The sequence below is a fragment of the Pinus tabuliformis genome, chromosome 4_1 (genome assembly GCF_031772625.1).
Source record: "Pinus tabuliformis cultivar Carrire ecotype Pingquan chromosome 4_1, CPIR1, whole genome shotgun sequence".
In the NCBI taxonomy this organism is placed as follows: Eukaryota; Viridiplantae; Streptophyta; class Pinopsida; order Pinales; family Pinaceae; genus Pinus; species Pinus tabuliformis.
Genome location: NC_142303.1, coordinates 985,177,464 through 985,202,485, shown reverse-complemented (window position 1 = coordinate 985,202,485; position 25,022 = coordinate 985,177,464). Strand labels below are relative to the sequence as shown.

Sequence of the window (25,022 nt, the reverse complement as noted above, 5' to 3'; positions counted from 1 at the left end):
CCCAGGGTCAAATCCAACTGGGCTCAGCAAAAAATGCTTGCGGGAGTTGGCTGGTTCAACCAAGAACTTCCCCAAACGCCCACCAATCTTCTTCAGTAAGGGTTTTCTGCACAGCTCAAATCAACAATCAGTAAAGAGGGCAAAAATGCTGCTAGATCCCAAAAGTAATGGAGATACCTGTCATTACTTCAGAAACCCTAACACCACTCAAACCCTAGCAAGTGAACAAGATACCTGTGCTCACAATACTCTACAATAAGCTATTATTAATGGCTCAAAAATAAAATATGCAGAAACTAAATTAGCTCACAGCACTTCCAGAGAGTAACACCAGCAAGATTTGGACCCCAAAGTCTTCTTTTATTAACCAGAAAACAGATTACAAGAGAGCTTCTTCAGTACAAGACTCACAGATCCAATGATCTGAAATGACCCCTAGCACCCTACTTAAAGGAAATGATCCCAACGGCTAGTTCGAGTGATCCATGTCGAAATGATCTCGACCGTCGATGAGGATCAAGACATCTCTTAATCTCATCCGTCGAAATTGTTAACTTATTATTAAAAATAATATTTTGCATGCATTCACTCAAAATATTATTATTTTATTATTTAGGGTTTTTGCTTTATTTTATAATTTTTATTATTTTTTATTTATTTCATTTTTTTAATTTCTTTTTATTTTATTATTTTATTATTTTATTTATTTTCTTAAATGGATCATCGAACTAAGCCTTTCGAAACATCTCCTAGGACCTAGGACTTAGGACTCATGAGGGGATTTAAAACATTTTCCAACCCTCAAGACACATTACATCATGACTTTTACAATTTACATCTTAAGGGGGAAAAACCCTTTATCATAGACCCTCTTAAATCACCCAGTTTCTGCGACACAACTATAATCTAGCAGATTAACACACTAGGATTCTCCTAAAATTCGAATGACAAAATCCATCCCGGCTTTGGGGTCAGGCTGAAGGAAAACTCTGCCGATCATAGATCGGTGAGACAAAAAACCTTCCGGGACGTAGATTACCATTAGAAAGTTAGGTCCACCTAGGCAATTTACATACACGACTCAGATCTGCTAAGATTATTTACAATTCATACATGCAGACTGGGTTTACACTTAAAATGATCAAGCTGCTGATGACTGCAGGCTAGCACGGATACGTCATTTAGGTGCTACCCCTTTCTGCCAAGAAAAGAGGGGGTATACTGCAGGGGTAGTTGACCGGTAGTGGTCAACATCTGGCTCTACTTGGGGACACGTTGCTACTCTGTAGGAATGTGAGAATCCAAAATCTCCATCCACGCAACACACAATAAAGTAGCGTCCATCCCAAAAATCATCATATACATTAAGCACAGGAAAGATAAAATCTCTTCATTTATTAACTATCTAAAAAAGTAAATCTAATCCTAAAACAGAAATAAAAATGCGGAAAAAAAATACAAGGAGTAGGGTTAGAGATACAATACAAAGGATGCCCCATGGCATCAGATCTGTTCAATATAGTGGATACTGAGCATTTGCCTGCTCTCAGGCAAATCCGTCGGCTGCTTGTCGGATGTGCCATGTCCAAGTTTGCATATGGTAGGACTTTTTCCTATCCGAAAATCAAGGTGCTCGCGGCCGTCTGATGCATCAAATCTTCGTCTCATTCTCTTTCTCTTGCGCTTTTTCTTTGTGGCAGGTTGTATCACTGATGACATGGAACTTTCTGTTTCAAAGCTATCAGATGAAGTATGTAAGATATGCGTGACATGTCTTTCTTTATCCTGCATCTGATCTTTATCATTTTTCAGTCTATTTGGATCACCTTCAATTAACCATCTTTCAATGGAACCAATAACCTCCTCATAATAAGATGGAATTTGTTGCAACAAATGAGAAGGCTCCTGATCTGTTGATGTCCGCTGGTTTCTCTTATCCTCTGACCATTGTTGAAACTTTTGAACCTGTATTTTAATGGCATCCATCTGACTAGAGTGTCCATCTTTTATAGCACTGATTTGCCTGGCATGGTGTTCTTCCATATTTTTTATTACTTTGTCATTCTTTTCCTTTATGTTCATCAAGCAATGTTGCATAGAGTTTATTTCTTCTTTATGATTTGCTTGCATGGTGGCCAACTGATTATTATGATCGAACGTCATGATAGTCATTTCCTCATCCATAGTTAATAAGTTGTTTTGCATAAAATCAATTTCCCTATCATGATCAGCTTTCATGGTCGCCATATTTTCCTCTAAGCCTGACATCTTGCTTTGCATGAATCTAATTTCTGTTTCATGATTAGTCTTCATGGCCTCAATTTCTTTAGCATGCTGCTTTTGCGTGATCTCCATCTCCCTATTACGTTTTTCCAGGTGGGTGCACAAAGTTCTCACATCATTGACATAATTAGTTTGATTAGCCTCCATATTTTTTACCAACATCATTAGTTCTTGTATAATTTGCCTTTGATCTTCCTTTTCATTGTCATTTGTCCGTGATTTTCCACTATCATGGACTTGATCTGTGATAGTACTGGTGGATGACACATTCTGATCTTGAAATCTTTCTTCAACAGCTGGACCTTTATAGGATTACTTTTTTTCTTTTGCACAATTTTAGAGGCAGAAGGCAAGCTATTTGGATAACCATATCTATCTTTAAAAGCATTGACAATGTCTTGTAAAGAAGTGAAAGAATCCTTAGGAAAATTGTTAAACCAATTCAAAGCATCACCCTCTAAAGAAAAGACAAAAAGACGCATCTTGATATCTTCATGATTAAACTGAGGGGGTCTACAATATATGATCATTATGCGAGTAAACAAGCCTAGATGCCTTCTAACAGCGATTGAATCACCACCCGAGAAAATAGGTAATTTAGAAATGGCCTCCTCCGGAAAATCATGGCGACGGTCAGTAAAACGACATGGTTTAAATGAATAATCCATGATGAATAATAAGGGATTAAATGGATGATAGAACGAGACCTCTACTCAAGAAAGTCAACAGATGAAAGCAGTGGAGTCGCCACTTGAACAATGAATCTGATTCTAAGATCCAAAAAGGAACCACAAACAGATATGAAGAAGGCTTCTTGTCTGGGAAAATAAATGAAATGGAGTCGCCATCCAAACAAGAAACGAACAGAAGAGAAACTATTGATATGGCGAAAAATAAGGCAATAAAAGATCCAAATGATAACCCCAAAGGTTGAATCTACCAGCTCAAATGAGAGATGAGAAAGATGAGAAGATGAATGTCGATGAAACTCCAGGAACAGAAAAACTCTGTCCCCGGCAACAGAGCCAAAAAATGTTGTTGCGCAGATTGACACGACAACGCTCAGACCAGGGGCTGTCACTCTGATCCCCGATCTCTCCGTTTAAGCCTGTCTCCCGCGGCTAAGGGGGGTAGACCCTATGAGGTGAAAGAGACCAACTGTCGACCAGTTGGTCGGGAGACACGATATGAAAAGCACTAAAAGGATTTGATTAATTTAGCAGACCAGTGCCTTAAGAGATTGTTGTTAAAACGATTACTTGTTAGATGATATAGAAGTATAAACCGTGAACAGCAATCATTTATCATCAAATGACTAGAACGACGCGAGATATCAGTTAAAACACAAAACTCAAAACTCAATAATGATATCCAGCTATTAAAAATTTCGAAAGAGATCAAAGGCTTTAAACAACCACGCAATTATAAACCATATGTCATATGAAGCAAATCTTTAAGATGATCATTCATGCGCAGACTTGTCTATTCGATCTACATAAATTTAAATCTCAGCGTGAAAAATATGACGTGATGAATTCCCGAGAAAAAACTGAAACTTGGCAAAATTTCCCACAATATTTTTATACCTTTTTTCAAATTTTTTTTTTTTTTTTGAAAAATTAAAACTTAATTAAAATCTAAATAAAATACAACCTAAGAAAATTCTAAACTAAAATATAAACATTAAATCAAAACCTAAGATGAAATCTAATATGCTACGGTATCAAATTTTATATACATATATTTTTATTTTTATTTTTATTTTTATTTTTTCGTTTTACATTTAATAAGAATCGAAAAAAGGAAATCAACGAACGTAAAAAATCTAAGAAATAACGCGATTTAAAAAAATAAAGATTAAAACCCTAACAAAACTAAGACCTGGCCACTGAAGATTAAGCCACCGTAAATATACGCTACCCACGCACGATAAGCCAAGCAAATCCACGGATTTACAAGAGTTGATAAATGCCAAGATCCAAAAATCGTGACCCCGGCTCAGACTTAAACGAAAAAATTTTAACGCAAGCAGAGGAAACGATAACACTATCAACGGTAAGAAAAATATACGAATCGGATTTTAGATTTTACCTGATATGCAATGATATACAGTTGATGGCGGCTTTGAATCGATTTTTGCAGACATGTGAAGAAATTACCTAGGCCGACAGTGAATATGGCAATAACTTGCAGTTTTTTGAACGCTTTCTGAAGCTCCCACTGTTAACGTTTCCGATACCTCCACGCACAACGCACACAACAATGGATTTAAGGCTTAACTCCTGCGCATATGACATTTACCATGGAAGATTCGTTTGATATTTCGCCTGGAACTTTTCGACAGCTGATGGCGGAAAACGCAGAGGCAAATTTTCACACTTCTCTTGTAATAATGATGGCCTCAGGACATGCGTTCCGCCTGCACGCCATAACCTTCTTACAGTTTCGATACCGGTCTTTGAAATGAACCCAGGACAAACTTTCTGCATAAATAGAATCGATGTAGCAATGAATTTTTGTTGATGGCCACGCAAATATTGCTTTCAATGCAAGCTGGCTCAGTGCTGGGTATTTCGATTTGGCTTGGATTTGCTGGCTGAGCAGCTGCAAAACAAGAGAAAAAGAATAAAACCCTAATCTTAAATCTGTATATAGAGCAAAAGTTACAACCCAAAATAGCTGATTAATTTACAGAGTTTGGCCCCTTAACAGCCAGATTTAGCAATAAGAACAGAAGTATTTTGAAGAACAAAAATTTCAGATTTTCACTATGAAGAACTTCATAAAATCTCTCATGCAAATTAGGAAAAATAAACTGAATGATAGACCCAGGGTCAAATCCAACTGGGCTCAGCAAAAAATGCTTGCGGGAGTTGGCTGGTTCAACCGAGAACTTCCCCAAACGCCCACCAATCTTCTTCAGTAAGGGTTTTCTGCACAGCTCAAAACAACCATCAGTAAAGAGGGCAAAAATGCTGCTAGATCCCAAAAGTAATGGAGATACCTGCCATTACTTCAGAAACCCTAACACCAATCAAACCCTAGCAAGTGAACAAGATACTTGTGCTCACAATACTCTACAATAAGCTATTATTAATGGCTCAAAAATAAAATATGCAGAAACTAAATTAGCTCACAGCACTTCCAGAGAGTAACACCAGCAAGATTTGGACCCCAAAGTCTTCTTTTATTAACCAGAAAACAGATTACAAGAAAGCTTCTTCAGTACAAGACTCACAGATCCAATGATCTAAAATGACCCCTAGCACCCTACTTAAAGGAAATGATCCCAACGGCTAGTTCGAGTGATCCATGTCGAAATGATCTCGACTGTCGATGAGGATCAAGACATCTCTTAATCTCATCCGTCGAAATTGTTAACTTATTATTAAAAATAATATTTTGCATGCATTCACTCAAAATATTATTATTTTATTATTTAGGGTTTTTGCTTTATTTTATAATTTTTATTATTTTTTATTTATTTCATTTTTTTAATTTCTTTTTATTTTATTATTTTATTATTTTATTTATTTTCTTAAATGGATCATCGAACTAAGCCTTTGGAAACATCACCTAGGACCTAGGACTTAGGACTCATGAGGGGATTTAAAACATTTTCCAACCCTCAAGACACATTACATCATGACTTTTACAATTTACATCTTAAGGGGGAAAACCCCTTTATCATAGACCCTCATAAATCACCCAGTTTCTGCGACACAACTATAATCTAGCAGATTAACACACTAGGATTCTCCTAAAATTCGAATGACAAAATCCATCCTGGCTTTGGGGTCAGGCTGAAGGAAAACTCTGCCGATCATAGATCGGTGAGACAAAAAACCTTCCGGGACGTAGATTACCATTAGAAAGTTAAGTCCACCTAGGCAATTTACATACACGACTCAGATCTGCTAAGATTATTTACAATTCATACATGCAAACTGGGTTTACACTTAAAATGATCAAGCTGCTGATGACTGCAGGCTGGCACGGATACGTCGTTCAGGTGCTACCCCTTTCTGCCAAGAAACGAGGGGGTATACTGCAGGGGTAGTTGACCGGTAGTGGTCAACACAACCATTCATAACAATAAGCAATTAAACCAAAAGATGAGTCACTTTCCAAGTACAAGAAAATTAAACTTGTTGCAAAATTAAAAGGAATTACAATGCTTGCATCCAGAGTGCCTCTTGAAATAAAACTTGCATGTGAGACTTTAAACCATCAAGATAGCAAGAAATTTAAGAACTTTGCAAACAAAGCAAATATGATAGAATGAGTTCTTGGTTTATTTTATTAATTAGTGCTAAGGAAAAGTTACAATTGAACTCTAGTCCTCAGACCTCATCCTCGCCCAAATGTTTGGATCTCACAATGAGGACTCAATAGAGGTAGAGGGTCCCTAAAAGTCTATTCAACCAACTTGACTTGGAGGTAAGTTTTAATGAGGCTTGGGGCCTTCCTATACTAAAATGCCTAGATGAAGTGCAAATTGTGTTAATTCCCCAAATTAAACTAATGCAAATGCAAATGCTTCAAAGAGAAATAGTTTGCAAAACTTGAGAGCATATGCATGTGAGAATTTAAATACAAGATTAGTAAAAATTTGCATGTGAAGTGAAATGTATTGATTTTAAGCATCCACAATATGAAATTTAAAAGTTAGAAAGCTAAGAAAAAACTACAAGCAACATTAGGCCCCCACAAGAATCCCTCATCTAAATGAGGAAGGGGAATGCCATGGGAAAAATCCCAAGCTCCCTCCAACAATTTTTTTTATGTTTTATCAACGCTTAAACTAGGTAAAAATGCCTCTTAGAGGGCAGCCCACAATACGAGAGAGATCTTTGCAAAGATGAGACTCTAACAAAGCTAGACTCTCTCCCCAAAAAATATAAAAACAACAAACTTGAAGATGGAAAAAACTCTCCAAAAGAGATTTACAAGGCTCAAAAGGCCCACAGCTTCAATGAGTTTGCAACTCTCTCCCAAGTGCTTGTGGCCTCCCTAGAAATCAGTCTTTGGATAGCATGAAGGGGTGCTGCATACACACGAGTGAGTAGTTTTCCAAAGCTTCTCCTCAAGCTCCTTGCTACCCAATGCTCAAGCCTATGGGCTGCAAAACACAAAAAAATACCAATTGTCAGTGTAAAATTGAGAAGAAAAAAAAACCAAAACTAAACTTAGAATTTAATTTATAAAGTACTAGCTCAAGTAATGGGAGTGAACCCCCATACTTGCCTAGCTTTAGAAATGACTCTTGAATAGGAGATATAACTTCGAAAGAAATAGAATCAAAGAAGTATTTTGAATTTTAAATAGATGATCAAGTAGCTATAGATTAAGAAAACTCCCTTTTGCTCTTCGTTGGATTGAAAACTTGAAGCGAAAAAATGGCTAAGTCTTGGATCATTGTGATTCTAGGAGTGAGTTGATCTAATTGAGATTTCTCCCACTTCCAAATGAATTCCTGCACACAATACAAAAGATATTTCCCACAACTTGAACACGTATTAGTTTGCACACGATTAGAGCAATATAATAATAAAATAAACCAAACATTCCTCCTAAAATGAATTGGCAAGTTTATCCCTATAATACTATTCTAAATCAATGATATGTGCAAGATATCTTGCACACATCAATCCAAGCAAGATGGCAAGCATAAACTAATATTAATTCAACATGCGAAAAAAATTAAACACAATAGCAGTAGTATGAAAGGACATCACCTCATAACGCCAAGATAACACCAGCCAAATATCCCCAAAGTCTTGATTGTATTAAGAAAGTATGCAAGTACAAAATGGTAGAGTTTCCTCAAGCCCAATAGCTTATTACATGATACAATATGAGAGCCCATGGAGTGATTAAACAAGTGGCATGAGGTGACAATCCCAAAGAGAAATTCGAATTTGTTGTATGGAGCTCCAATGCCAAGTGCAAAAATCGAATTCTGGCGAGTGGACATCATTTTCTTCTTACCTTATGTGCCAAATTTGAATTTTATAATAGAATGACAAGTGTATATGGGTGGTAACCCATGTGGGGACAATTTCCCACAAAAATATCCACCAAATATTCTCTTAAATGTGCATTAACTTCACAAATTCGAATTCTCAAGTAAGCAACTTTTTCCTTTAATGCCAGAAATTCAATTTCATTTGAGCACGTCTTTTCCTTGATTTTAGGAGTCCACATCACCTTGGGACTTCACTTTAACTCCCCCATAATTTTCCACCTCATTTCCACAACATTTAGCATGTGTGGATATTTATTTTTCTCCATTTATTTAATTTTTGGCTTAATTAGTTGCCAGATTTCCCACTAAACCTATGAAAAGTGGGTTTTGAGGGTTCAAAACACATTTTTAACCCATCAAAGTGTGGCATAGTAGAAAGTTGAAGGTGAGAGGTGCAAATTTCATTACTCATACCCCATAATACTTCTCTAGACATCACTTATTATATTACATATACAATTTTATTAACAATTTCTGCAATGCAGAAAAACTAAAAAATTAAAAATTGACTAAGTAGACCTAACCAAATTCCATGAATTTTTTTGTGTGATCTGGTATGGTAATATACAACGACTCTAGACACTAAGATGTATTAGGGACTCAACCTGCAAACCGTCACCCCAGCTTTGGGGTAAAATGTGAGTGAAAAAACCCAGAAAATTATTCGCCTCTGAAAAATAAGGGATAATTAACCAAATAAAAAAAACACTCCAAGGTGTACTCGTTTGTTGATCGAGTCCCAACATCCTAAGCCTGTTACAGACTCCAAAAACTCAACATTACTAGTATCACTTATTACAATTCCCTGCAGGGTGTGGAATCTGGGTACAAGGAAAATGATGAGAAGATAGATGTAGAGTTAAAAAAATTTGTTGACTGAAATTTTGTTGACTGATGATATCTGATGGTGCAAGTGTCCTCTGGATCATCTTTGGGCATGGAGTCTTTATATAATCATCAGGTGCCACTCCAATGGTCAACAGATCCACATAGGACAAAATGAATGAGTTGAAGAATGTCATTGGTCCTTCTTTTGCTAGAGGGGAATGGTCCCCTTGTCTTCTTTCCACCGACACATCCTAGACATAACCCATCATGACTTGCTTGAACGTTAGGCATCCCAAAAACCAACTATCTTACTTTAGGTAAGGCTTCATAATGTAAGTGTGCCAACCTTCGGTGCCATAGCTCGCTTTGATGAGTACTATCATGAACCAATGCTCGGAGTGGTATTCCATTGACTCTATAGAGTCCTTTGATTCTTGATCCCAAAGTGAATGTATCCCTCTTGTGAGATTCCATAGGCCAGATAAGGACCTTTCCTCTTATGAAGGCAACTCTCATCCCTTTGTCTTCCAAGGCAGATATAGATACTAAGTTTTTCTTTAATCCTGGAACATACATAACATCATGAAGAAGAATAGATTCCCTAGAGTCCAAATGAAATTTAACAGAACCAAAGCCCTTCACAGAATATGTGGAGTTGTCTCCAAGGATGATCTTTAAATTGGTCTCCCTCTCAACCAGATTAGAGAGGACTTCCCAGTATCCAGAGAAATATCTAAAAGCCCCACTATCTACCAACCAACTATCACACGAATCTAGAGGAGAAGAATTAGAAAGAGCAGAAATAAGAAATATTCAAATTGAGTAGCAGCTGTATTATTTCCATACTTGGAGTTCCTTGACTTCTTTTGAGGATGATGGTCTTCTTCACGATCATCGAGAGCATCTCTTCTTCTTCTATTGTCTCTTATGCTTCGATCATCTCCTCTTCTTCTATCATTGAACCTGTTGTTGTTGAAGCCATAATTTTTGTTGTAGTTGGATCCTAGAGCATCTCTCTTTTCCGGATAGTCTTGAGCATAGTGGCCATGTTTGTGGCAGTTGAAGCATTCAATTCTCCTTCCTATTCTATGGGAGTCCTTTGATTCAGGGAAGGCTTCCATGAACCAGATGGTCTCCCTCTTCTTTTTCTCTTCTTTTTTTGTGCAGCAAATGTAGAGGGCTCTCCTTCTTCATATTTTGAATCCTCTCTCTGGAGATCATCCTAGTTTCTTCTTGAGTACATTTACCAATGAGCTCATCAAATGTCAAGAACTTGTCATTGTTGCTTATAGTAGTAATGAAGGTTTTCCAAATAGGAGGAGGACCTTGAAGAGTGACCAACACCATCTCTCTATCAAATATAGGCTCACCAGCAGTGTGTGCAATTGATCCCTTAGTTGGGATATCCTCATGACATAGAATTGCACCGAGTCCCCCTTTTTCATCTTGATGTCCTTGAGTTGATTTTTCAAGGAGAGGATATGATTCAAATTGTTGACCTCATACATCCCAACTAGCTTATCAAAGATATCCTTAAGACTTCTTCAATTTTCCAACACAAGTAAGCAAATGATATTTCAAAAAATCAATAAGAATTTTCTTGGCTTTGAGTCGACCTTTCTTATATTTGGACTTGGCAACAACAAGAGCATTTTTCGGTGTCTCAGGTACTTTTCCTTCCACATATTCCAAGACATCATTATCATCCAATACAACTTCCAACCTGATCTTCCAAGTAGCAAAGTTTGATGAGTCACCCAGCTTCTTTGTGTCCTTGAAGTAAGAGGTAGACATCTTGACCAAGTCAAAGAGGATCCTTTAGCTTCTTCCAAAGATGATTTCTCTTGTCTCTTGTTTCCTTGGGCTTGTCTTCACCTCAACTTTAATTCCATGTTAATTTTCCACTATTCTATGCTTAGTACAATCACTTAGCCCAATTCTTTATTCAATTAGCAATCACTTTTAAACAAAATAAATCTTCCAATGAAAAATAGAAATTGTAGATAGAACATTAATTGCAATGTACAATAGAAGACAACCAAGAGCAATGACAAGAGACATAAGAATTGGTCAAAGACCAGAGAAAAACCACACAAGGGGTAAAAACCCTTTCAAATTCTTCTTCTATTAGATTGTCATCAAACGTTTAGCAGAGAGATACAATGTTTCAATTCATCAATCAAGAGTCAAAGTCAAACCTTTGACTAACCAACAAAATCAACAAATCAATATCCCAAAGTTGATCCTAATAGTCAAATTTGGTCAACAATTCAAATCTCAAATTATAATCAAAGTCAATAGCAGTTGTATTAGTCCCAAATGGTCAACGGTCAACAATCAATAGTTCTCCAAAAAAGCTCGACCAACAGTCAAAAAGTGTGGCCTTGAATGCTAGTCAAAGTGCACTGAAAATAGTCCCAAAAAACCCTAGTTGTAGATATGTAGTCAACCAAGGTCAAAGTGCCAAGAAAAATTCGTCCTCCTTGCCAAAGAATTCGACCTCCAAAATAGATGCAAAATCTCAAGTCAAACCAATCCCAAACTTCAAAAAGTCAATGTTGGTCAAACGCTAGTCAAAGACAAAATTCGGCCCAATTAGAAATCTTCTCTCTCCTCCTCGCACATGGGAGACTTTTCAGAAGTGATCGAACCTCCAAGAAAAAAAGAAGATGTGTGATGATGATGGCTCCAAATGATGTGACATGTGGTGTATTCATACGTGTCCAAGGAGGTCGAATTTCCTTGCCAACGTCGACTTGTACTTTTTTGAACTTGTGGGTTTTACTTCAAAAACTAAATTTCTCCTTGACCAAATTAAATTCTTCCAAGGGCTAGGAGGGGTCTTTCTTGATGAGGAAGGTTGTCCAAAGGAAGGAATTTGTCCCTGAGCTGCCAAATTAATAGCATTGTTCGAGCGGCCAAGGCCATGTTGCATGACCAATGACTACCATTAGTCTTTGGGAAGAGGAATGCAACACTGCAGTTTATCTGCCGAACAAGAGTCCACATAAGGTGCTTGGACGAGTTACATCAATGGAGGCATCACCGACAAGAAACCAAAAGTTTCACACTTCCGAATTTTTGGTAGTGTGGTTCACTACCATGTGCCCTCGGGGAGCCAGAAGAAGTTGGAGCCTACAACAGAAAAATGGAATTTCGTGGGCTACAGTGAGACATCCAGGGCATATAAAGTGTATGTAACAGCACAAAAAAAGACAATTGTCAAGCATGATGTCAATTTTAAGGAGGAAAGGACTCTTAGCAAGTCCTCAAAGCATGAGCAGGCTACAACACAGGTGGAGGAGTTGCTAACTCCTAAGCACGAGGCTCATCCAGTGCCTCAAGTCATGTCACAGTCAGTTGTTGGGTAGGCCATATAGTAGTCAGATGGGGAGATTGGGCAGGAGTAGATGGAGGGAGAAGGGCGAGCAGGTTCCACTCCAGCTATGACACCTAGCATAGTCAGGAGAAAGTCGAGGTGGGTTGATCAGTTGACTAAGGAGGCTCAAGACAGGGTAAGGGCACCTAGCTCTACATTCAGGCAGAGAAAATAGCCTCAGAGATACTCAAGTTTTATGGCTTTAATGACTAAGGCCATAGACACAAAGCCTTCTAGCTACCAGGAGGCAGCCTCTTAGCAAGTTTCGTGTGATTCTATGTTGGAAGAATACTCTTCCATCATGTAGAACGATGTCTGGGAGATCGTGCCAAGGCAGAAAGGCAGATATGTGATTGGATCCAAGTGGGGGTCTACAAGATTAAGCAAGTAGTTGACGGTAGTGTAGAGAAGTACAAGGCTAGATTCAAAACCAAAGGGTTCTCTCAGGTGGAGGGCATTGACTATGATGAGACTTTTGCACTCGTATCTCATTATTCATCCATTAGGACCATTATAGCACTTGTAACTCAGATGGAGTGGAAGATCCACCAGATGGACGTGAACACTGCCTTCCTCAATGGTGTTGTTGAGGAAGAGATTCATAGAGCAACGAGAGGGGTTCAAGGCACATAGCAGGGAGACGCATGTGTGCAGGATTAAAAGAGCACTTTATGAGCTCAAGAAGGCCCCACAAGCGTGGTATTCGTGCATTAATAGCTATCTTTTAGGACTGGGCTTCACCAAGAGTGAAGCTGACCCTAACATATACTACATTATGGTTGGGGGACAGCCTTTCATTCTTGTGCTATATGTAGACAACCTCATACTTACAAGGGACAAGAAGCTCATCAGTGACTGTGAGAAGGATCTTGCAGCAGAGTTTGACATGAAGAATATAGGGCTCATCCACTATTTCCTTGGCTTGGAGGTTTCGCAGGGAGATGGACATTTTTTCTTGGGACAAGGCAAGTATACTCTGGAGATTCTCAAGAAGTTTCGCATGCAGGATTGCAGGCCCATGACCACACCTTTAGTGACAAACTAGAGGAAGATAGATGCTAGCAGAGTAGAACGAGTGGATGCCACTCTTGACAAGCAACTTATCGGGTCGTTGATGTATCGGGTGAACACACGACCTGAGATTTGCTATGCAATAAACCAATTGAGTCAGTTCATGGTAGAGCCTACTAGAGTACACTAGGTTGCTGCTAGAAATATTCTCAGACACCTTAGGGGCACAGTTGATTATGGGTTGATGTATAGACAGGTTGATGGAGTGACGTTGGAAGGCTTCACAGATACAAATTGGGCATGGGGTTCCACAGCTAGAAAGAGTACTTCAAGTTGCACCTTCAGTGTTGGGTTAGCAATTGTTTCCTGGTTCAGAAAGAAGCAAACAACAGTGGCAGTGAGCTCAGCAGATGCCAAATACATGTATGCCAGCCTGGCAGCTTGTGACGCCATGTGGTTGAGGAAGTTGCTTGCTAGGCTCTTCAGTCAAAGGTTGGAGCCTATAGTAATTCACTTTGATAATCAAAGTTGCATCAAGCTCTTTGATAATCCAGTGTTGCATGGCCACTCCAAACACATCGAGATCAGGGATCATCATATCGGGGATTGTGTTCAAAGGGCCAATATCAGACTTTTGTACATTCCTACAACAGAGCAAACAGCAGACATATTGACTAAGGCTTTGCCTAGAGGGAGCTTTGTCTTTTTTAGGGACAAACTAGGTGCGGTTCAGAACAGCTTCCTCTCCAAGATGGAGTGTCAAATGAAGTTATAGGAGGAAGGGTTCTGCCATATTTAGTAGGTGCACTAAATTTGGCAGAAGGGCCCACAAGTGGGGCCAAGGCACAGTTTACCTTTTTCTATTTGTTTCTGACTTTAAGAAAATTTAAATTTTCCTATAGTCAAAAATTAGATCGATCTCATCCATCCAAGGAGATCTAATCTTAGCCATTTATGGCAGTGGTGGGCCCAAGTCGAATTCTAAGAGGGAAAAAGGACACAGAACTTGGTCACTATGCACTAGACATCTTGGTGTTCAGCTCAGCAAAAGAAAGAAGGGTTCCGCTCAGTGCCAGAGTTTCAGATCAGTGAATTAGAGGAAGGGAGGAGGTAGATTCAGCTCAGATTACTTCCAGAAATTCGCAGATTTCTTCCAGGAACTGAAATCTGTGTGCAGAAGAGGTCATACAGGCTGTAGAACTCGCAGAAGGGCGCAAAAGAGAAGCCAAGTTGGTTTAAAGTGTACAGACCAGTGTGCAGAGAGTGGAAGCTTTTCCCTCCTATTTGTAATCATCTTCTGAAGATTTGCTGAGCTGAATAAAATAAAACACCAAGATTGCAGGTTTTCCCCAGATTGGCGTTACCTGAGTAAATTATTGTGCACTGTTTTTATGGTGTGCTTATCTTCATATATTCCTTTTGTTTTCTGCTGCATGCAAGTTAAGAAACTTAGCATATTTGTGGGTTAGAAGTTAAAGTTCAAATTTTTGTTCTTTGCTTGGTTAAAATTCACAAATTAGTTCACTGGGCTTTAGAAATCTAGCAATACACATATGCATAAAGATACAGACAAAATTCTCAACAGAAAAACTCTTAGATACAGACGAAATCCTTAGCAGAAAAACTGTCTTAATTTTTAGAACAAACTAGGATCCTATCCCAGAGTTCAATATGAAAGTTCCTTTAGATTGGATCAACATCATTGTAGGCATGATTCTCTGTGCCCTGTTAATCAATTAGGTCACTAGCAAGATCATAGCACCCAGAACAGATGTCAACCAGCCTTTTCCTTTCTTTTTTGGCATGTGCATTGCTGTGTATGTGTAGAGGCCCACCATGCACAACCTAGTTGCTTTATGGGATAATGTTGAAATCATCCCCAATGCCTAGAGATGTTGTAAGACTTCTGCACTAACCACTATGAATACCTGTTTAGACATGAAACAAATAAAACTTATCCCCTTTAAGTTTTAACTCATTGTAAGAAGGAAATGTTATCAGTTGATTAAAATGATATCATTCCTCAACAGATTTTACTAAATAAGATAAGAACCTTGCTTTAAGGTTCATGAGAAAATAATAAATATGCTTGGTCTGAAAATAAGAGATAGCATGAATTACCAACAGTTTCTTCCTTCACGTCTGCAATAGGTGCAGCATCTTCATCTCTTCTTCGTTTTCGTGGCATCCTTGGTTTTCTTCTTTTAGCCATTCACATATTCAGCTCTGTTTACAAGTTTCATGACATAAATCTTCTCTGTTAAACATACTAGATTTACATCCAACATTATAAGTGTTTCAAAAATATATTTGACAGATGAAACCATCAAGAGAACTAAAATATTCAACGGAATTAATTAGAAAAATATAATTCTCATAGAAACGATAACCCTGCTCAAGAATATCTCAAAATTATTTGAGTTTTACAAAAAATCCGTTAATTGATTCATTTATATATAATACTGGATGAACTGTGTCATAATTGTTTTCTCCAAAATGACTGGATAGATACATAAAAGAAGATATCATGGAATTTTCACCAAGTTACACATTTCCTGATTACCAGATTGTTATATGAGAAACTATATCCTTGCGAGGATATTGAGTAACAGAGAGATGATCCTTGAACAACATGGAAAATACATATGCAGGGTTGTCAAGAAACATTCCTCCTCATGGTATACTTCCTTCTTTGTATTACTCACCTTTCACTAGTTGTAGAAATGTCACTTGTGCGTAAATAACTTTGATTGCTGTTTACTGAATATCCTGTCCTATAAGGCTTCTAGAGCAATACACAAAAAAGGTTTTAAAATCTAAGAAACAAACCATAGAAAGTTTTGATAAACAATTCAAAAAAAGAAAGAAATGAAATGAGACATTAAAACCATAAGTTACTTCCATACTGATGGCTGCCTTCTACACCAGGTGTTGATTTCACTCCTTTCGCCAATGACTTGGTCTTGTTGGCTTCTACCCCCAAGGGCTTGAAAAGATAAATCAACGCACTGTCCAACTTTTGTGACCTTCAACAATTGATGGTCAACCTAGGTAAAACCAAGGTTTTGGTCTTCAATGCATCGAAGAGATCTTTTATAGACATACACTTCTACTACTGGGGTGTCGATATTGAGATCACCACAGCTTACACCTACCTGAGGGTACAGTTCATGGGGCCTTGTTTTGGAATGCAACATGCCCTCTAGCCGTAGCTTAATAAAGGATATGGTTCTCTAACCCTCATCGAGAGAAAATGTTTTCAGAGTTAGTTTCAAGACATCTCATCCAAACTTCACCTCATGGAGGCGATTATTAGACCCACTGTCACACCCCGACAAATTTCACACGGTTATAGGTGCCCCGTGATCTCTAGTCATGCATCACCTGCATGTTTCTCATTGACATCCCGACCACTTTGGCAATACTACACTTGGACTATGTCTCATTTTACCGCACAAACTAGCAGGGGACCTAAAGGGGATCAATAAAGGGCAAATGCTAGGCCAAGGGCAACAAATGGAGACTTAGCCCATTGTCACCTCAGCTAAGGCTCCCTTCTATTTACGGACTTTCACCGATGGGAGGAGACCCGATATGTATGGAGTCACCAATGAAGGATAAGTCATTGGATATGAGTGACCCAAATAAACCCTTTCCCAAAAGAGTTTTAAGAATGGATCTTGCTTGCTTTCTAAGCAAGGTACTATGTATTCTAGGGAAAGGGAGAGAGGATTTGAGGGTTAGGTTTATGGGATAAGACTTATGAAGGAGTTCCCCAATACCTAAAATCCTTGTTAGAATTGGTATCCTAGATGGTTCTTGAAGAATGATCTTTCAAAGGAGCAGAACCACACGGGGCCAAGTGGACCCAGTCTAGGTTATGAGGAAAGTATGTAGCAACCATGGTATTCTTACCCTAGACAAGGTGGGGGAAAGGATCAAAGAAATAATTTCACTTGAAGATGTTGTTTTGACCCTTGCGGATGGCGGGGAAATTTTTGATTTCGGAGCTAGGGCTTGCCTTTTCTCCTAACTCCACCATCAGAATGGCTTCAAAATTGGAGGAGAGCTTGAGGAAAGGCCAGCGCAAGAGACCCTAGGAGATCGAATTTTTTGGAGGGATAGCTTGTTGGGAAATTGATGCCCTAGGCATCCCAACTTGGCTAGACCTGGAAGGAGATGAAAAAATATGATTTTTAGTGACCACCCTTGGTAGATCAGTGCCTTAATCTTTGGGAGAATGGAGTCTATGATTAATATGAGTAGGATTTCTTGGTTCCCACTCAAGGAGGCCTCAAGATCACTTCACTAGCCTTCTAGGTCAAGGAGAAGCAACCTTACAACTATTATACTTAGATGTGCAAAGGAAATGGCTTATCAAGGTCAAATTCTTTGATAGAATTACCCCTAGGAGGTTTTGCTCATATTACATGGCCCATACATTGAGAGATGTTATAATAGAGACAAATTCCACAACTTTAGCAGTAAATGCATGCAGCAATTAGCCCTAGAACAACGAAAATCCCAGTGCAACATATATGACAAAAGTAAACAAGAATAACATCAAAAAGCGTGTACTTACATGTAACAAAGTATATCCAACCATTCACAATTGACAAGAGAGAAGCTCCAAGAGAAGATAAATCAATATCCACACATCAAAATTCATCCATAAAGCTCCAATTCATCCACTAAGAAAAAGTGCAAATGAACTCATCTCACTTGTATTTATACACAACTAAGGAGTTTGAATTAGCCTCCTTGGCTTACAGAAGCCCCAAAAATAAAATAATGTTTTAATAATTCAACTTTTGGTGACAAGCCCACCAAACTAGTTCATCAATGAAAAAGTAAGTCTCTCAAGAGGTCAAATAATAATCTATGCATGTCGTAGGGCCCTCTAAAGAGGCCTAATGAGGTCCATCAGTGCTAGAATGAAGAATAGGACCCTCAAAAACAGTGGACAAGGGGTTGGCCCCTTGTAATAACCTATGGTGCTCCAAATGACATTTCGGCACACAAGTGTCCTCATGGGTATCCAAACAAATTGAAGATGCCTATAGATCTACTACAAGGGCTAGGATGATGGTGTAGGTGATGCCACATCATCGTGCAAGTCCTAGATCATCTGCCAAGTGTATGGTGTAGATCTAGGGCCAGATGGGCATGATGGATCAGGTGCATCCTCCTCGTCCAATAAGTGAACCACGAGCAATCTCTGAACGGCTATGGGGATCCATGGAGTGCAATTTGTTGTTGTGGAGGCCCGTGCCTCTCAACGCTCACCCTACATGTGCCAATGTAGCCTTCTGGAGGATTGGGACCCCATATAGGGATACCAAACCCAAGATGGAAACCATCTCCAATCCTGCATAAAATCCAATGCGTCCCCTAACATTCCAATACAATATTTCATTCGATAAATCAAGTAAATGAGCTTACCTAATCATGGACCACAGACGAGGACTTCATAATGGCCTGCCCTTCCATAATGGGCTTCAGGATGTGCCAACGTATCCTAAACTCCAAATGGAGTTAACCAATAATCCTATAGGTGGTTTCTAATTCTAAAGTGAATAATATAGTCAAGGTATGTCCTTCAAAAGGTGGTGGCATGTGGCAGATAGGTGAATGAAGTAGGGAATGAGAAGGGGCAGCCCTGGGTCACACGTTGGGGTACAAGGGTAGCTAATAAGAGGGAAGCTCACACTTGGGCTCAAAATGTGTAGGAGGGAGAAATTGTAGTACATGAGGTGCCCTGGCCTTGATTTTTCCACCCTTTGTGATATGTCTTTTGCCTTTTTATGATTTTCTTTGATTAACTGCTCGGGGCTCAAAGGGGTAAGAGCATGATGTATAAGATATAGCAGCGAATATCCCCCTTTTAAGGTGGGGTGGTTCATTGCCCACCAAAGGTTGGGACAATCATGGGTTCCTATATAATGAATGAGGCTCATAGAATTTGTAGGAACCAAGATGATGGCCATGATGATGGGGTAGAGCTCATGTATTGGCTTTTTCCCACGTGCTAAATGTGCTTGTCCCGGGTCCCGACCATCTTTTGCATTTTGTGGTACATATTCCTGTTGAACGTGGCCATATATGCTTTTATCTTTATTTTTAGCTGCATCAACCTCCGGGCTTCATTCCAGGTCATGACCCAAGTTGTGGGCAAGGGGAAGGGGCATGTTAACCCTATGTGGACCCAGTAGAGGAATGTGGACCCAGGTGGGAGAAATGCTGAAAAGGGTAGCAATGAATGAAAAGGCGACAATATAAGCGAATAAGGGAGCGGGACCACACAACCAAAATCGGGGTTTCCTATGAAATACCATCCCTAGAACCAAATGGTCAGTGAAAGAGATCCCATGGGACTAGAATCCATGGTTAATACTTAAAAGGGGTCTAGGAGACAAGAGCACAGACCTAGCCCATTCTTTCTGCCGAATCCCCCATTAATCCATGCCGAGAAGTGTCCATGATAAGCAAACTACAATACTTAATTTCCAAATGACAAGGCATACCTTTAGGTTCGAGAGGCCTACCTTCAAACATACAATCATAGCAGATGGGCGAGGGACCACATGACTAGTTCAGCCATTCTTTCCGCCGAATCCCCCCATTAATCCATGCCCAGAAGTGCCCATGATAAGCAAACTACAATACTTAATTTCCAAATGACAAGGCATACTTTTAGGTTCAGGAGGCCCACCTTCAAACATACGATCATGGTAGATGGGCGAGGGAGCACATGGCTGGTTCAGGTGGTGGAGAAATGGCACAATGAGCTAGCTGGTGGCTGCAAGGGGTTGTTGGCTGCTAGTTGAGGACCGTCTTGGAGAAAAAAAATCTCCTAGGGATATTACCCACAAAATGGTGGGTAACATCTGGCTCCAACTAGGACGCGATCTCTCGAAGAAGTGGGCAAAACTACTTGAATGAGAGGTCACAAGAACTCCAACAATCTCTTGGTTACCATAGACCTATCACCTGCACATATAATAGATGGAAAAACACAGGGCAGCATGCTTTCTCGGCGTCTCATGATCGCACATGCTATATGTTAGGTCATAAAATCAACAGAAAATAAAATATGCAGATATGCACCTATCTATCATGAGAAATGTCATTTCTAATGTGGAAATCAGCATGCAATGCATCCTACACTAACATGCATGTGATAATGTTAATGCTAAGAGTAATCATAAAGCTAGTGCAACCAACACATCATCATATCAATATACATATCACTGCTAATATGACTGCTCACGCAGCAAATCCCAAAGCGAATGCAAACCCAAACACATAGACGATGTTGTGGGCGGGGGGTGGAAACATATGCTGCCCACACATGGATGATTATGTGAGAAGAGGTGAGAAAAGGATGTGATCTAGTTCGTGAGATCTTCTCTTGCAACCAAAATATAGAGATATCAACAACCAAGCTCATAAACTTTTGATGGATGACAACCTCTGGCATATCACTTCCACCATTATCCTTATTATTTACGTCATGGCTTATGGCCTTCATTGGGTTATGATTAGTGGGAACGGGATGCCAACAAGATGGAGGAACACAAGTAGGTTGCACATGATGATTACACTGGAGGGGATAGACTATGGAGTGATCAAAACCATGAAGGTCCGTCCAAGAAGGAAAAGTATAATCAATGAAGGGCTTTTCCTTGACACTATATTCGAGCGGGGGAAAGGGCTCACGGTTACTTGACATCATATGACCAGGGCTGAAGGAATCACTTGACAAAGACTCCAAACAATGATCAATATGAAAAAGGGGCAAAGAAATATTGCATTCAACGGGTTGTGCTTTCCCACAATCATTATCTAAAGGCTGAAGTGATTTGAACATGGAATCATATTCAGAAGAAGTGGGAGACTTATCAATTTCCTTAGTATCAAAGATCGGGTCTCTCCTAAAAGGAAAATTGATCACTTCTAACTGCCCCTCTTTAGGTAAAGGAAATGAAGATTCTCCTTCCCAAAGGTATCAATGGGTATGTCATCATATATCGTGCCTAAGGGGAAGGGAAGACCAATCTCATCCTCATCCTCCTTGTCAGTGTCGTAAATGGGAGCACAATCAAATTGAGGACCAACAATTTCCCATTTCTCCTTTTCAATGCGGAAATAATCTTCAATGTCATCTTTCAAGGGGCTAATGGGATCATCTCTCTCAAGGTTTTCAAAAGAGGATTCATCGGGAGTAATATCCTTGAGCAAGGTAGGGTTGGTCTCAGTTTCACTTTCCATAAACTCATCCTTCCCAGCACATGTGTCCTCAAAATCATGATTTTCATCAAGTGGACCCAAGGAGGACTCGTCTTCTTGCTTATTACCTAGACTCTCAATGTTTTGATGATGCTCGATGAAAGCTTCCTCTTGGATGCTTAATGCGGGGTGTACTTGAAAATGTTTAAGAAAGCCCTCAACGAACTCTTCAATAGATAAGATGCTCCTAGGTTCATGATCATGCAGCCATGAGTTATGACCACCGAGAGATCCCATGAACAATAACATGAGGACATCTTGGTGGACAACCTTCTCTCTTGAAGCATGTGCATTAAATCTTTCTATGTGGTCAATCGCGGAGAATGGATCACCATCAAACACAGGCACGCCACGTACCATCCTTCCCGCGACATGATTAGGATGTCTAGGGATGCTAGCAATGTCCAAAGCGGGAAATTTACGAAAGAATGATAACCTATTTGAGATATACATGAAACATATGTAGGAGTCACCAGGGTGAAATTAAAGATGCCTAGAAAAATGTTTGCTTCACCCTACAAGCATTGACCTTAAGGTTCAATGAAGAACTAGGGCTTTGTTCTTCCAATGGAGTCACCAATAATGTATGTCAATATGTCATATGGGGAACAAAACACATGTTTTGTGTCCCCAGCAACAACGCCAAAATGTTACCGCTCAAACTAGCAGGGGACCTAAAGGGCAAAAGTTAGGCCAAGGGCAAAAAATGGAGACTTAGCCCACTGTCACCTCAGCTAAGGCTCCCTTCTATTTACAGACTTTCACCGATGGGAGGAAACTCGATATATATGGAGTCACCGATGAAGGATAAGTCAATGACATGAGTAACCCAAATAAACCCTTTCCCAAAAAAGTTTGAAGGATGTAGCTTGCTTGCTTTGTAAGCAAGGTACTATGTATTCTAGGGAAAGGGAGAGAGGATTTGAGGGTTAGGTTTATGGGATAAGACTTGTGAAGGAATTCTCCAATACCTAAAATCCTTGTTAGAATTGGTATCCCATATGGTTCTTGAAGAATGATCTTTCAAAGGAGCAAGACCACACAAGGCCAAGTGGACCCGGTCTAGGGTATGAGGAAAGTATGTAGCAACCAATGATATTCTTACCCTACACAAGGTGGGGGAAAGGATCAAAGAAATAATTTCACTTGAAGATGTTGTTTTGACCCTATGAGGTACTAGCCTTACGGACGGCAGGGCAAGTTTTGATCCCGAAGCTAGGACTTGGCTTTTCTACCTACTCCACCATCAGAATGGCTTCAAAATTGGTGAGCTTGAGGAAAGGCCAACGCAGGAGACCCTAGGAGATTGAATTTTTTGGAGGGCTAGCTTGTCAGAAAATTGATGCCCTAGGTATCCCAACTTGGCTAGGCCTGGAAGGAGGTGAAAGATTATGAATTTTAGTGACCACCCTTGGTAGATTAGTGCCTTAATCTTTGGGAGAATAGAGTCTATGATGAATATGAGTAGGATTTCTTGGTTCCCAGTCAAGGAGGCCTCAAGATCACTTCACTAGCCTCTAAGTCAAGGAGAAGCAACCTTACAGCTTTTATACTTCAATGTGCAAAGGAAATGGCTTATCAAGGTTAAATTCTTTGATAGAATTACCCCTATGAGATTTCGCTCATATTACATGTCCCATACATTGAGAAATACTATAATAGAGACAAATTCCACAATTTTAAGCAGAAAATGCATGTAGCAATTAGCCCTAGAACAACGAAAATCCCAGTCCAACATATATGACAAAAGTAAAGAAGAATAACATCAAAAAGCATGTACTTACATGTAATAGAGTATATCCAACCATTCACAATTGACAAGAGATAAGCTCCAAGAGAAGATAAATCAATATCCACACACCAAAATTCATCCATAAAGCTCCAATTCATCCACTAAGAAAAAGTGTGAAATTCTCAAGAGAGAGAAGAGATCCAATCCAAAGTGATGATGAGAAAATGAGCTCATCTCACTTGTATTTATACACAGCTTAGGAGTTCAAATTAGCCTCGTTGGCCTACATAAACCCCAAAAATAAAATAATATTTTAATAATTCAACTTTGGATGACAAGCCTGCCAAACTAGCTCAGAAATGAAAAATTAAGTCTCTTAAGAGGTCAAACAATAATCTATGCATGTCGTAGGGCCCTCTAAGAAGCCTAATGAGGTTCATGAGTGCCACAATGAAGAATAGGATCCTCAAAAGCAGTGGACAAGGGGTTGGCCCCTTGTAATAACTTGTGGTGCTCCAAATGACATATGGGGGCACACAAGTGTCCTCGTGGGTCTCCAAACAAATCGAAGATACCTGTAGATCGCCTGCGGTTGAAAAATCTAAGGCATAAAAGGTAGGTGATTTCTCTACTTATGATAATTGCTTGTTATAGACTTTTTACTTCTTGATTACGATCTTCTCTTCTTGAGTTATTATTGTGTTCTTTTCATCAAGATAATTACCAAATCATGAACAATAAAGAGACAAGAGACACAGTATATAGGCTTGTCAACCAAGGCCAAAACCTCTCACTCTTTAAGAGGAAAACCCAAACGAAATTCTTCTTATAGAACCTTCAATTGACGAATACCAAGACCATGATAAAGACCCCTTTGAAGTTGACTCTAGAGTCCTCCCAAGACCAAGTCACTAGCCTTCTCTTCAACGATGCCTCTTCCTCTTCCTCTTCTCAGCTTCCTTCAGATTCTTGGTCTCTTCTTGTAGGTCTGCAAACCTACAACAGAAACCCTAGATGATTTTCACTCCTTGAATAGTCTCCTCGAGAGGGAGACTCCTTTCACTTCCTTACTCGGCTTCCTTGAGCGAAGTCCTTTCCCAAACTTGATCATTCTTGTATGACTACAAAAACTTCGGTCTATCCTTGCCAACATTGGATCTACAATTTCTCGCACATGTGAGGGTAATCTGGCCCAAAAACAATCCTCTTATGATGACCCTTTCCTTCGCTATCCTTCCTTCCTTCTTCGTTGGCTTAAAGGCACTTTTCTAAGATGTTTTGTGCACTTGTTGTTGGATACTTTCTTCACCAAATTGATTGCCTTCAAATGAGGCTGAGCACTACTATCTTTTCTAAGATGTTTTGTGCACTTGTTGTTGGATACTTTCTTCACCAAATTGATTGCCTTCAAATGAGGCTGAGCACTACTATATATAGTTGCTTGTCCATGTTCTTTAGGTCGACATGATCTT

The 25,022-nt window shown here is 39.4% G+C and overlaps 1 protein-coding gene across 2 annotated transcripts in view; it reads right to left on the bottom strand.

Moving 5' to 3' along the window:
- The window catches only part of LOC149179437 (uncharacterized), a 63,790-nt gene extending 48,031 nt beyond the window's left edge, over positions 1 to 15,759 (bottom strand). Inside the window, exons 1-2 of one of the 2 annotated variants that reach the window (XM_089420661.1) lie at positions 15,651 to 15,757; positions 15,365 to 15,457 (exon numbers count right to left, since the gene is read on the bottom strand). Coding sequence is in view for 1 of the 2 variants with exons in the window: in XM_089420660.1 (XP_089276786.1) it covers positions 15,651 to 15,741 (91 nt within the window). In the remaining variant the exon portion in view is untranslated. Of the gene's footprint in view, positions 1 to 15,364; positions 15,458 to 15,650 lie in introns of both variants that reach the window. The other variant, XM_089420660.1, reaches the window with a different exon arrangement.
- Between the last annotated feature and the right edge of the window lie 9,263 nt (positions 15,760 to 25,022).